Source organism: Pteropus alecto, unplaced genomic scaffold, assembly GCF_000325575.1.
Source record: "Pteropus alecto unplaced genomic scaffold, ASM32557v1 scaffold30, whole genome shotgun sequence".
NCBI lineage: Eukaryota > Metazoa > Chordata > Mammalia > Chiroptera > Pteropodidae > Pteropus > Pteropus alecto.
In genome coordinates this window covers 178,982-192,697 of record NW_006429782.1, presented here as the reverse complement: position 1 = coordinate 192,697, position 13,716 = coordinate 178,982, and the positions used below count along the sequence as shown (strand labels likewise).

Genomic DNA, 13,716 nt, shown 5'->3' with positions numbered 1-13,716 from the left:
GTCGCGCCCAGGAGGGCGAGGCCCCGCCCGGGTCTGACAGCTGCCCCGAGCCTGCGTTCCTGCGCTTCCTTGGGGCTCGAGCCCCGCCTGTGGCCCGCTGTGGGCTCCTGCTCCTTGAAGCCACTGTCTCCCGAGATGGCCTGATGGCGCCGTGTGGCGCGAGAGGGGGCTTGTTAAAGTTTCCTAGGCTGACGGGGAAAGCGAGGACTAGTCCGACGCTCTCCCATTTCGCAGGTGGGAAAGAGGCCCCGAGGCGACAGGCTCAGGCTGGCCCCCGCGGTTGGACGTTTGCCACTGGGGCAGCTCACGGGGAGCAGATGTGGGATGTGGAGGTGGCGAAGGTTTACAGAGCACCTGCAGCTTGCCTTCCTGTACTTTGCTGCCCCCCGCAGTCACCTCGCTGGTGGGTGGGAGAATCTGTTTCCATTTCAGGGCCCGATTCTCAGGCCTGCGGTTCTATCTGTGGGGTTCCCTCGGAGGAGGCATTGCGGTTGGTGGGGGGGGTCCTCATCCCAGCCTCAGGAGGCGAGGGCGGGGCGGGGTGCCCAGGCCCAGAAGGACAGAAAGGCAGGGGTGGTGTGGCACCCAGAGGCAAGGGGCTCCCCTCCTAGGGGAAGGGAAAATGAAACTCAGGTGTGCGAACAGACTCGGGGTGGCTGGGACTTGCCCCACTGCAGCCTCCTGAAAGTCTGAGACGCTCTGTCTCTTCTGGCTGCATGTGCGCCCCAGCTCTGGGTCTGTCTTTTCAACCGTGGCCGGAAGGGCTGCCAGCCCGCCAGCCCGGATCAGTTGTGTTCATCACTGGTGTGAGCCCCGGGACAGGCCTCATCTCAGGTCCCCCCCAAATCGGTCTGTCGTGAACCGTCGGGAAGCCGGGGCTGTGGCAGTGGCTGTGGCAGGGCTGAGCAGTCCACACAGCTAGCTGTTCCGGGCCTCCCTTCCTGGGGCCAGCACAGAGCCTGGATCCTGGCCTGGTGTGGCCACTTCTTGGTCATGTGGCCTTGGACCAGAAGAACCCCGATCTCTTCTGACAGTCAGTGGTTTGATGAGGACCTTCCTAGTTACAGAATCTAGTGGTGACAGAGTGGCCATGACTTTTGCCCTCAGATTTTTATCGGATAGTCAGGGAGCCAGCCTTGAACACGTGGTTGTCAAATATTTAGTCAAGAATGTTGGTAAACACCGTGAGAGCAAATCATGGAGAGGGGGAGTCAAGGTGGGTGGGAAGGTGCCCGCTGTGCGCTTGGAGTGGGATTCAGTGAGGCCAGCGGCCAGGGTGTTTATCAGGAAGGGGACACCTGGTGTCCAGGGAGGAGAGTTGGCTCTCACTTGGTAGTGGCGAAGGTCTCAGCCGGCACTCGCCCCTGAGACGGGGACTCGTGTTCATGGGAAACCGGCCCCGCGCCGTCTGCTGTGAGACACGCACACTAGTGTTTCTACGGCTCCTGGTGCTGCTGTGACAGGACCTGGCTGTTGCAGTCGCGCCTGCTCAGCCACCCTGGACTCACAGGTGGCTGGCTCAGTTCGAGGATCAGGCTGAGGCCACACCCCACTGCCCCCACGTCTCAGCTGTGTGGCTCTGGGCGAGGTGCTCGACCTCGCTGGGCCCCAGTGGCCCCGTCTGTCAGGGGGGTCTGATGAGGCCCAGTAGGAGTGGGCGTGTGCGGAGGAGCCCAGTGCCTGGCGGGCAGAACGCACAAAGCAAGGCGGGCAGCCTCGCCGGAGCACGGCGTGTGGCAGCAGGGACCAGACAGGCCGGCTGGCTCGAAGGCCTGAGGCGGCACGCAGGCCCAGACTCGACCCTTCCTGGGAAATGAGCACTGGGGACGTGGCGGATCTGTGCTCTGCAGGGACCAGGGTGGGGACCAGCCGCACCCCACATCCGAGCCTTGTCCAGAGGTCAGGCCTCCGTGAGTGCGGGTTCCCGCGCTCCTGTCGTGCCGGTGGGAGACGGAGGCTCAGTTCCTCTGACAGTGTCAGAAGCAGCCTGGGTTGAAGCGTGTGTGCGATGCATACGTGGCTGACGCACAACAGGCCTCAGACGACACCAGGTCCCCAGCATCCAGAAGGACGCGTACGGTCACAGACCCTGGGGGGACATATGGGGCATGACTGTGGAATGTGGGGGACAGTGAGGTGCACGGTCAGCTTTCCCACGGTGTCTGGGCAGGCGTCTCTGCCCAGCGACGTCTGAGGAGGGCTTTGCGGGGCAGAGGGAGCAGCGAGTGCACCCCTGGGGTCGGTCTGCGTCCATGTCCGAGTCCACGTGCCCCATGTGGCTCTGTACTAGTCCTCCCTGTCTGTTCTGTGCCTGGAGCTCTGCCTCTCCCCGAGGAGCCCAGTGGCCTGGGCCACAGAGGCCAACGTCGCTGCAGAGCAGGTAGTGCTCTGAGGCCAGCCGTCTCCGGCTCCCACCTGTTTCCCCAACTTCACCGAGCACCCCTGGCCCCGAGCCCTCTGTGTGGTGTCAAGGAGCTTTTGGGTAAAGGCTGATGCTCATCCCGAGAGTGGGCTCTGGTGACCTGGGCCCTGTGTCACAGCCCCCTGGTCCTCCTCTTGGGCCCAGCGCAAGGAGCCCGTGCTCAGCGAATTTAGCATCTGTCTGTTGTCCTTGGTTCTGGCCTCTGCTGTTGCCATGGTGATGACGCGGGGGTGGTCCCTTTACTTCCCACTCCTCATCAGAGGGGAGAAGTAACTAATTCAGGACCAGTCATTGGCTAGGGATGGGTGTGCACCAGCTAGGGCCTAGTGAGGGGGCTGCCTCTCTACATGGAGGAGCTGTTGCCACCTGGGCCTCATCACAGGAGACGGGCTCTGCCCTGGGGAAGAGGTGCGCTCCATCCCACGTCCCCTTGCTGGGTTGTGGCTTTTACCGCTGGTCACTGTGATTGAGTAAAAGCTCTGAGCCGTGCACCCAAGGGAGGAGAGCCTTGGGGGAGCCTGGTCCGGTCGCTTCCGCACTGCCTGCCAGCGCAGCTGGAGCCAGCCTCCTGGCCGGGGCGGCAAGCAGCCTAGGAGGGCCGCTCTGGCCTTGGTGGGGGCTCCCTCAGGGAGCACAAAGGCAGGGCCTGACCGCAGCCCACTGTCGGGCCCCAGCCCTCGGGGCCTCGCGGCTGCCAGATTTCAGGACCCTGGGGTTGAGGCCATGCTCCGTTTGCAGGTGGGGAGACAGAGGCTCGCAGCCGGGAGGTGACGTTTGAGCAGAGACCGAGCTTCCGCCAGGGGGCCAGCCAGGTAGATATCTGGGAAGAGTGCTCGGCAGAGGAGACGGGCTGCTGTGCAGGCCCGGGGCGGGTGGGACCGGCATCGGGCTGCGGGGGAGGGCCAGGTGGAGGTGGCCTGGATGGGCCTGGCTGGGGCTGGATGGGGCGGAGTGGCGGGCCGGCTGGTTCTGGAGCTGGCCACGTGCTGACTGTGTGCTGTGCTGAGACGGGGGCTGACGGTGACGTGGGGACCCTGGAGGATGAGGACGCTGGGACCGGCTGCGTGGGCCGAGCAGTGGGTGCCCGGGGCGGCCTGGAGCCCTCGCGGTGGGAGATAGGTGGCCATTTTCTAGCAGGCAGGGCCACCTGGCCCGTGTGTGGGGCGAGGCGGGAGCCTCTGAGCTGAGGGTCCCCAGGCCGGCCTGTGCGACCTAGCTGCGTTGGGTTTGTCTGGCCTTGCCGTGCCTTCCCTGCACCCTGGCTGCGGCCGTCGTCGCCCTCTGGGCCCCTCACAGAGCCTCCCTGGCTCCAGGGAAGCCCCGAAGCAAACAGGCTCAGGGCTGTTGGGGGCCATGGGGGTCCTGGACAACACCCCACCAGCTGCCAGGAATCTCACACCTGACGACTCATGGTCACTCATGCAGCAGAGCTGTCCCTCGCCCCTCACATCTCTTCTTGGGTGGGCAGAGCTGCTGTCCTCACCGTCTCTTGTACCAAATTATTGAGATATGGCTTTGATGTGTTCAGTACCCCTCCCCTCGATCTAATTCCGGAACATTCCATCACCTAAAAGAAGCCCCATCTCCATCAGCAGTCAGTCCCCCCATCCCCACGCCCTGACACCCACTCGCCCACTTCCTGTCTGAGGACGCGCCTGTCCTGGACGTTTCACATCAGCGGAATCACACACCGTGTGGCCTTGTGTGTCCGCGTCTCTCACTGAGCGTCATGTGTTCGAGGTCCGTCCACGTCGTGATGAGTGTCAGCGCCTCCCCCATGTGGATGGCCATGTTCGTCCGTGGATGGAGATGTGGCTTGTCCCCACCTTGTGGTTGTCACGTATCATGCCGCAGGGGACGTGCATGGACAGGTCTCTGTGGACGTATTATCGTCTGTCTCGGTGGGCGCCTAGCAGTGGCCCTGACTGCGGGGTCGTGTGGTGACTGTGGCCTTTGGAGGAGCTGCTCAGTGTGTTACAGAGACGCCCGCTGCAGTTCCCTCCGGTGTGTTGGGGGCTCCGATTCCTCCGCGTCCTCACCAGCACATGCCACTGTCGTCTGCGTGTGGCCGTCCTGCGGCTGTGCACTGTGTCTCACTGGTTGTGACCTGCACTTCGCTGGTGTTTGTAGGTGTCGAGCGTCTTCACGGCCTCCTTGCCGTTGGTTTGTCTTTGAAAACGTGTTTATTCCGATTGGCCCTTTTTTGAATGAGTTGTCTGTCTCCGTGCTGTTGAGCTGTAGGATTCTGTGTGTGTTCCGGATATGAGGCCCCATGACCCGTGCAGCTTCCCCCTGCTCTCCCCACGCAGCCTCAGCTCCAGCGGCGGGGCAAGTGAGGGACCTGGCGTGCGCCGTGTGACACCTACTGTCCAGATGGAGGTGCCCGGTGCCCTGCGGCTGCTCCTGCAGGGGGCGGCGCTCACCTGGGGCTGTAAACAGCCCCACCTTCTCTCCCACACAGCACGAGGGCTGCGCTTCTGAGATGCCACCTTGGGCAGAAGCAGGCCTTGCATGCGAGGCTTGTCTCTCATCTGTGGCTTTGGGGACACCTGTGTGAGCCCCGATGAGCATGATATGGGCTGGCCTTGTTTCGGGGACAGCCATGTGGTGTCCACGCTCACATACTTGGCTGTGCCTGGAGTGGGTCCTCATCTCAGGACATCCAGTGTCTGCCCCACCCCAACCCCGGCCGTGGGCCTGGGGGACGACGTTGCAGGGGACGTGGCCAGTGCGGATGGGGTCACACTGCAAGCCCGGGGTCACAGTCCGTGTGCCAAGGCTGCCAGGTGTCCCAACACTGCCGATGTGGGGCATCCACAGGCCAGTCCCTCTGGCCAGATGGCACTCTTGCCCTCCGTGGCTGCTTTCCTGGGAGCCGAACTGCCTGAGGTGCAGAGAGCCCCAGAGCCTCACAGACAGTCACTCATGCGGTCCTCCGGGAATACAGGGTCAGCACCTGCCCGGCCTGTCTCCTTTATGTGTGTGGGGGGAGTCACTCAGAACATTCTCGTGTCCTTGTAAGTTGGGGACAGCTTGCTGGCCTCACATCAGCTGCCCTGCTTATTGCAGTCCTGGTTAGAGCCTTCAGTAGCCGATGGCTCTTCAGTGCAGGCACACGGACTCTGGGGCGTGGGCGGGCAGAGATCGCCCACAGAGGAGCAGGTCGAGACACAGGTTATGGCTGTGGGTGACAACTGTCCACGCCTGAGTTCTATCCAGGTCACCCAGCTGGGCCTCTGCTGGGTCCAGCCCCGGACTGAGGCTGTTTCACAGATGGCTTTCTTTAGGTGACGCCCGTGGCGGGCCTCACTGCTGTCCTCGGCTGCTATCTGTGGCCTGAGGCAGGGGCTGAAGACATGCCCGGCTCTGGGCAGGAGTGTCCAGGGAGCCCATGATGCAGCCGACAGGGTGCTGGGACCCCTGATCCCGCTCACCCCTCTCTTGTCTGCAGGATTACATCTGCCCGAGATGCGAGTCCGGTTTCATCGAGGAGCTTCCGGAAGAGACCAGGTCAGGCAGCCGCTGGGTCAGGAGGCCTGGGGTGGGTGCTGCACCGTCTCAGCGGGCAGAGCCTGGGAGGGCCCCGGGGTGGGGCGGGGCTCGGGCCAATGGTCTCCGGGGCTGCAGGGGGAGGAAGGGCGGGGCGCTGACTGGCCCGGTCCTCACAGGAGCGCAGAGAATGGCTCCGCCCCCTCCACAGCGCCCTCGGACCAGAGCCGGCAGCCCTTCGAGGTGAGTCGCCGCCTCCCACGGCCCCACCCCCCAGTGCGTGGGCTGTCCTCCCGACCCTGGAGCCCCGAACTCCCCTCCTGCGTCCCACACGTGCGCCGGGTCGGCTCTGCCGCACCCCTGCACCCTTGGAGTCCTGAGCCTGGGGTGGCGGCGGGGGGAAGGAAGCGTGCGGCCCACGCCAGGGCCCGTGGTCACGGCCCTCCCCCCACAGAACGTGGACCAGCACCTGTTCGCGCTGCCGCAGGGGTACGGGCAGTTTGCTTTCGGCATCTTTGATGACAGCTTTGAGATTCCCACGTTCCCCTCGGGGGCACCGGCAGATGATGGCAGGGACCCCGAGAGCCGGCGGGAGAGAGAGCAGCAGTCCCGGCACCGGTATGGGGCGCGGCAGCCCCGAGCCCGCCTCACCCCGCGGCGCGCCACCGGCCGGCACGAAGGCGTCCCTACGCTGGAAGGGTGAGGGGGCGGGGTTGGGGAGGGGCGCCCCCGGGACTTCCAGCCTGCCCCACCCCCGCGCGCGCAGAGCGGCCATTGGCCGGGCCAGGAGGCTCTGTGGGTGGGGAGCCCTGGGCGCCACCTCTGGGCGGGGCCGTCTCTGTGAGCTTCAGCAGAGCCACCTAAGCCTACCATGCAGGATGGGGTGCAGAGGGGGGTTGGGGCCCTGTTTGGCCCAGGGAGTGGGGGGGTGCTAGAGTGTGGCCCAAGGATCTGGGCAGTGTCCGGGGGCCCCACGTCCACTGAGTGTCCCTCATCATTCTGAGTGGGGTCTCATCGGCGTGGTTCGCCTTGGGTCCTGGTCCCATGGTGACAGTGAGCGGGCGTCCCTGCCCTGTGGTGGAGCCGCAGCCCCTCCTGTGTGCTCGGAAGGACAGGACAAAAGCTAAAGGCTCCTACTGGGTCCTGCCTCATCCGGAGGGGTGGGCTAGGCCCCTCAACTGCCTCTGAGCTGGACTGGACACTGCACTGACCCCGTGCCTCCTGATCTCTGGGACAGTCAGTCCCCGGTCGTAAAGTGGGGATTGGACATGGTGACGTGCGTGTGGGTGCTCTCCAGGCCTTGGGGGGACCTGGCCTGGAACTCGGGACCGAGGCGCTGCTCTGGGTCCCTCTTGTCGCGAGTCCTGTGTTTGAAAGCACAGCCTTTCAGTGCTATCACTTGAGAAGCTGGGCTGACGGTCCCTGTGCGTCCTCCTGGGATGGCCCCAGTGCGGGGGCTGCTGACTACAGCCCGGCCTTGCTGTTCCAGGATCATCCAGCAGCTGGTCAACGGCATCATCACTCCGGCTACCATCCCCAATCTAGGCCTGGGTCCCTGGTGAGTAGGTGGGGCAGGTCCCCCGAGCCCTGCGCAGCCCCTCCGCCACCTGAACCCCACATGTCTTTGCCCAGGGGTGTCCTGCACTCCAACCCGATGGACTACGCCTGGGGGGCCAACGGGCTGGATGCCATCATCACGCAGGTACGGGCGTGGGCCTCCCCAGGCGGGCACGGGGGGCCTCGCCATCTTTCCTTCTGATGGGCCGAGGAGCCCAACAGGCCTGTGCTCCCAGAGCACGGAGAGGCCTGCGGAGCGTGTCCCTGGCGTGGACACTCCACTCCCAGCTCCCCGTGCCTCCCGTCCTGAGGCTGGGGCGTGCCAGCCAGCTCTGTCCCCTGGCACCGACGCCGTGGAGCAGGGAGCCGCCCACTGGGCACTTTGGGTCCCAGCTTTGTCCCTCTGGGTGTCCACGTTCTCCCAGCCTGTCTGGGCGTGGGTGTTCACTGCGACCTGACACCTGTGAGGCGAGAAGGCTGCCACCTCCGAGGCCACTCGCCAGCGAGCCCTTGGAGTGTTTTGTCCGGTGGGACTGGCCCTCTGGCTCTAGCTGCTGCCTCACGGGCCCACACGAGCCCCTCGGGGGGGACCCTCGGCCCTGGGAGGGCTCTGCTGTCCCCAGGGCCCTGCTCTCTCGCCTTGGCTTTGAGGTGACACTGACTAGACAAGCAGAAGAGCAGGCAAGAGCCTGTGGCTGGACCTCGTGGGGTGACTGACCTCCGATCCCCAGCGGGGGGTCTGGGCCCAGGACGAGCGCGGCCTGGGCGCTTTTGTAGGCAGCTGGCCGTGCGTCTCGGAGCCTGGCGGGCGAGCGCCCGTGCTCTGGCCTCTTGCCTTTCAGCTCCTCAATCAGTTCGAAAACACGGGCCCCCCGCCCGCAGACAAAGAGAAAATCCAGGCCCTCCCCACCGTCCCTGTCACCGAGGAGCACGTAGGTACGAGGCCCTCGGTCACCCAGTTCCTTTGCTTTTCATGATACTTCCCCTGGGGACTTTGCCGTTGGACCCATGGTCTGCTGAAGGGGAGGCTTTGTCATGCCTCCTCTGATCCCCTGGGACACAGGACTTGGGACACACAGCCTCTTTCTCCCCTGGGTCCAAGGTGGCCCGACGGGCAGACTCCCCAATGGGACACCTTTGGTTGGGGGTGTCACAGGGGCTCCCCGCTCCCACAGGCTCTGGGCTGGAGTGCCCCGTGTGCAAGGACGACTACGGGCTGGGCGAGCGCGTGCGGCAGCTGCCCTGCAACCACCTGTTCCACGACGGCTGCATCGTGCCCTGGCTGGAGCAGGTGAGCGGGCGGGCGGGCAGCGAGTCAGAGCCACGTCTTTCCCACCCTGCTGGCCTCTGAACTGCTCCCTTCTCCCCTTCTGTCCCCGCAAAGCACGACAGCTGCCCCGTCTGCCGTAAGAGCCTCACAGGACAGAACACAGCCACCAACCCCCCGGGCCTGACCGGGGTGACCTTCTCCTCGTCCTCGTCCTCGTCCTCCTCCAGCTCGCCCAGCAATGAAAACCCAGCAAGCAACTCCTGAGTCCCCGCCGGTCCCCAGAGAGCACAGGACCCCGCCCAGCACCAGGCCTCGCTGGCACGGGGACGCAACGTCAGGTGCCCGGAGGTGCCCCACCTGCCTCTGCTTCCGCGGACTCCGGGGCGCTGCGCCCCGGCCGGGCAGAGGCTCGGAGGACCCACCGCTCTGGGCTGCGGAAGAAGCTGGCGCCCCAGGGACGTCCGCACGGGCCAGGCCAGAGGGGTGCAGGGCACGCGTCGCCCCGGGCGTTCCCGGCCTCCTTGTCCCATGTGTCTCTAACCTCGTCCTCTACGTGTTCAACAGCAGAAAGGTTTTTATAATTTTAAATTATTATTGCTTTGAAATAAACGGACGTTAGCTCACACGCAGCCCTGCATGATCTGTGGAAAGACGGGGTGAGCCGCCTGGCCAGGGGCTCGGCCCACCGACCCGGCCACCAGCCCCCACCCTGAGTGCGGGGGGCTCGGGACCAGGAGGGTGACCAGCAAAACAGAACAAAACTGCTCTGAGAGACGTTTTTTTAAAGGAAAAAATATGTGTACCTTGAAAGTTATTTAAAAATATACCTACTTAGAAAGAGGAACAGGTGGTCGGCGTCTTCCTTCCGTGCCGCCCCGGGGCTGTGCCTTGCGGGCATCGGCCAGCACCGCGGTCCCAGACCGGAAGCCCGGAGGTGTCCGGTGACGTTCACCAAGCAAAGCGCCACTGCGTCGGAAACGCGAACCCATGGACCCCACTGTGCCGAGCTGTCGGGCCTCCCCAGGCTGCTCCAGGCCTGGCCCCGACCACAGCGCACGTCCACGCTGTACCCCAACAGCAAGTGACCCCCAACTCCGTTTTCTGTTTTAAGTGGAAGTCAGTGGCTGGGAGCAGTGGGAGCCCTCACCCCACCCCCAGGGGCCGTCACCTGCCTCAAGCAGGATGTCTTACCTTGGTTTGGGAGGGGCTCCCGGGTTAGCCCCGCCACGAAACTCTGTGAGGTAAATGGCATCATCACCCCTATTTTATAAACGGGAAACAGGCCCAGAGTGGTCCAAGGCTGCAGAGCTCGGCCCCGGGTGGGGAGCTCAGGTGCCGGGAGTGTGGTGGGCACCCATCCCTTCCCGACAGCCCACGGAGGACGCTGAGCGAAGCCCCTCGGCCAGCACATGGCTCCCACTCTCCCCCAGAACTGACGATGTTCGTCTCAGCCCACGCCTGTGTGTTTTGTGTGTTTCTGTGGCTGCTGGGACACATCAGCAAAGCTGGCTTAAACCATGCATTTATTCTCAGTCCTGGAGTTGGGAGTCCGACACGGGTCTCACGGGGCTAAATCAGGTGTGGGCAGGGCTGGTCCCTGGAGCGTGGCCCCTTCCCCCTCATCACAGCCAGCAACACAGCCCCGACCACCTTTCTGTGACCCTCCTGCCTCCCTCCTACGAGGGCCCTGTGAGGGCCCCCCATCTCGGGGGGCCTTGATTTAATCACCTGCAAAGTCTATCTGCCAGATGAGGAAACAAGTCCACGAGTGCCAAGGCCAGGACTTGTCACCCCATGGCATGTCTGCGGCGCCCCTGGCCGCCCCAGGTCCCCTGCTCGCTGCCTGCTGTGCCCTGCCCCGAGTGTCCTTTCCAGACCTTGTGGCCACCACCTGACCGAATCTTTTAGTTCCCAGCCCAGGAGGTGCCCTGTCTGGGCTGCCTCACCCCCTAGCTCATGACTGGACACTGGCAGCCCCTGCTCAGCTCGGTGTCCGGCCCCCTCAGACTCAGGTAAGAGCTGCTTGAGGGCCAGGCCGTGTCGGGGGGTGGTCCTCTGGGGGGTCCCCAGTGCTGGGCACACAGGCAGCCAATGCCCGGGGAAGGAACGAGCAACCAGACGCGGCCTGGCCATGGCCTGGGCCTCCCCCAGCCTCTGGCTCCTGGCCGCCTGCCCAGGCATCTTCTGGAATCTTGTCGGGCCGTTCCTCATGGCCCCTCAGGGCCTCAGGAGACCAGGACGGGCAGGAAGTGGGTGGACAGGTGGTGCCGCCGTGTCCGGTCACCGCGCCGTGGGGCTCCTCGCCCGTCCAGCGCCAGGAACATGGGCCGGCCGCGCTGACGCCAGCGGAGCGAGGCGTAGGTGTTGTAGCCGTTCTCCTCGATGCGCTCCCGGAACCTGCAGTGGGCGCTGTAGACCCGCTGGCGGGGGGTCAAGGGTGTCAGGTGGCCACTGGGCCCACGCCTCCCACCAGCGCCCGCCGCCCCTGCCGAGCACTCACCGACCCGTAGAGGTGGCCCCTGCGGCTCATGGCCACAAAGAAGCCGGTGTGCACGGCCCTCAGGGCCACGACCCCCACTCGGATGGAGCGGATCTCAATGACACCTGCGGGGAAGGGCTCGGTCAGGGCCCGGGGCGCCGTGTGCACCCCACACATGCCAGCATGCATGCATTCACTCATTCATGCAGTGACGTTCACCAAACACCAGCTGTGTGCCTGACCCTGTGCTGGGTGTGGGGACGCACTGGGAACCACATAGGCCCTGCCAGAGCTTCCCTGAGGACTGGAGGACATAAGTTGGGGGGATCTGGCTTTCTCTGGAGAGCACTGGGGAGCCACGGCAAGCTATGGAGTAGGGGAGGGCCCTGGTCAGGTGAGGGGCAAGAAAACTGAGCTGGAGCAGGGGGCGCCTGCCCTGGCGAGCTGCTGATTTCGGTAAGAGCAAGTAATGAGGAACGGTGACCGTGAGCCTGTGTGGTCTCCCAAGCCGACAGCTTGGCCAGCTGTAGCCTCACGATGATGGGGAGACAGCACCCCAGACAGGACGTCGGCCCAGGCAAAGGCCCGGGGGTCGGCACGACGTGTTTACAGTGCCACGCACCATACCCCACTTAGCCCACACAGCAGGTACAGGCGAAAGGCCGACCGAGGGGGAAACCGAGGCCCTAAGAGTGGCGGATCCAGCTTCAGGCCCCCGTCTGTCAGTAGGTGACCCTGGGCAAGCCCCGCCCAGTTCTGGGCTGGTGTTTCCTGCCCAGAGAAGCAGAACTGAGGACAAGCTAGGAGCCACACACACCCTCAGCCCCACCCATGCACTGAGGCCTAACCCGGAGTCAAGGCCTTGCCCCGAGCCCTTCAGTCCGGCCTTGGACGCCTGAGGCGACAGAGAGCTCACCTCATGACCTTGCACTGCTGTTGCCTCGGCCAGGCCCCTGGCCATCTTGTGCAGGGTTAGCTCCGTGTGTCTGTACGAAGCTCGACGCAAGCGCGCCTCCTCGGAGAGGCCCCTTCCCGACCTCCCGGGCAGGGCGACCCCCCGTCACCTCCCTTACATTGCCATTGTCATTTCCTTTGCACGCCACAGGGTCCCCTCGGAAATGATCACGTTACTTGTTCCCTTGTCTGATGGCTTTACTGTTCTCTGTTCTGGAACCCCATGAAGGTGGACTCTCCTGGTCGCCCATGCCCAGCACAACAAACGAGAGGTGCCTGATTAATAACCACTGAATCAATTAATGATGGCACAGAGCCATCGACCATCCGCCACCCCCATCACTGCCCAGATGGGGAAACCAAGGCTCAGAAAGAAGTAGCGACTGTCCCAAGTCACCCAGCAGAACCTGGCCTCACCCCCAGCCCGAGGCCACCCTGCCTAGCCATGCCCGCCACCAGTGGACCGGCCCAGCCAGTCCCCTGTCATTGCCCTGGTCTGGTGAGCCTCTAATGAGGGCCTTGGGAGCCCCAGATGAAAGCGGCTGACAGGGCAGGGGCGACCGTCTGCCCTGATGGAGGATTTCCAGGCAGTGGCCAGTGAAATGCTTGGCCCCAGAGCCCCCTGCATGGACCTCGGGGCTGCGGGCGGACTGAGACAGGCCCGCGGGGTCGCCGACTGCCCCAGCCTCCCAGCTGTCCCTGGCCTCATCGTCTCTGTCCTCTTGCCTCACACATTCCATAGATACTTATTGAGCGCCTATTGTTTACTGGGTGGGGCAGCACGGACACTGACTCCAGCTGGGTGAGGTTCGGGCGTATCAGGGAGCCCCAGCGACAGCACACCTCTGGCGGTGTGACCTGGGCAGGTCGCTTTCCCTCGCTGCCTCAGTTTCCCGGGAAGAAACAGAGGGGTCCGCAACCCAGACAGGTCTTGAGTTTTGTTTTGCATTGTGGGGAGTCCAGTTCAGACCCCAGTTCTGCACCCCCTGCATTATGTAACTGGGCCCACTGGGGCCCTTCCTGGGGCCTCGGTTTCCCCTCTGTAAAGGGGCCCACTGACCCCAAACTCAATGATTCTGCAAAGACCCTTCTCCGCTACCCAGCCAGGCCTGGAGGCGGGCGCATGCTCCGTGACCACTTGGGCTGGGCCCATTTTACAGCTGAGGAGAGTGAGGCCCCAGAGGCAGATCACTTGGCTTATGCCACACAACCAGGGTAGCCCCCGGGACCCTCCGGGCGCCTGGGAGAGGCCGGGCTGGCTCATCCTGACGATTACTGCTGCCATTCTTACGGTCTGCCTCTTCGCCCTGTACCCCCTCCCCCGACCCCTGTCCGGGACAGCGCCCCCGCGACTCACTGTCAGGGGTGTGGCGCCAGCGGGTGCCCTGCACGCGGCCGCTGGGGTCCACGCGCAGAAAGAAGTGGGTGGAGGAGAAGAGGCGTCGCCAGCGCACATCGCCCTCCAGGTGCGGGTAGCTGCGCGGTCTCCGGGGGCTGCTTGGGGACCCCGCGGCTCCCGGCGCCCGCGCCAGCAGCAACCACGCC

General features: G+C 64.5%; 2 protein-coding genes across 4 annotated transcripts in view; one reads left to right on the top strand and one right to left on the bottom strand.

The window, feature by feature from the left end:
* Positions 1 to 9,363, top strand: part of RNF126 (ring finger protein 126) — a 14,834-nt gene extending 5,471 nt beyond the window's left edge. Inside the window, exons 2-9 of one of the 3 annotated variants that reach the window (XM_015586028.2) lie at positions 5,874 to 5,932; positions 6,091 to 6,154; positions 6,366 to 6,610; positions 7,401 to 7,469; positions 7,544 to 7,613; positions 8,311 to 8,404; positions 8,644 to 8,759; positions 8,853 to 9,363. In XM_015586028.2, the coding sequence (XP_015441514.1) occupies positions 5,874 to 5,932; positions 6,091 to 6,154; positions 6,366 to 6,610; positions 7,401 to 7,469; positions 7,544 to 7,613; positions 8,311 to 8,404; positions 8,644 to 8,759; positions 8,853 to 9,002 (867 nt within the window). In that variant the 3' untranslated portion in view covers positions 9,003 to 9,363. Of the gene's footprint in view, positions 1 to 5,873; positions 5,933 to 6,090; positions 6,155 to 6,365; positions 6,611 to 7,400; positions 7,470 to 7,543; positions 7,614 to 8,310; positions 8,405 to 8,624; positions 8,760 to 8,852 lie in introns of all 3 variants that reach the window. The other 2 variants (XM_015586031.2, XM_015586035.2) reach the window with 2 other exon arrangements.
* An 881-nt stretch (positions 9,364 to 10,244) lies between these two features.
* On the bottom strand, positions 10,245 to 13,712 carry FGF22 (fibroblast growth factor 22; the record flags this gene model as incomplete). The annotated part of the gene is made up of 3 exons (XM_006904035.3): positions 10,245 to 11,158; positions 11,239 to 11,342; positions 13,529 to 13,712. Coding segments are annotated over 3 exons (483 nt in total), but the record flags the coding sequence as incomplete, so codon positions are not given.
* Positions 13,713 to 13,716: the final 4 nt, after the last annotated feature.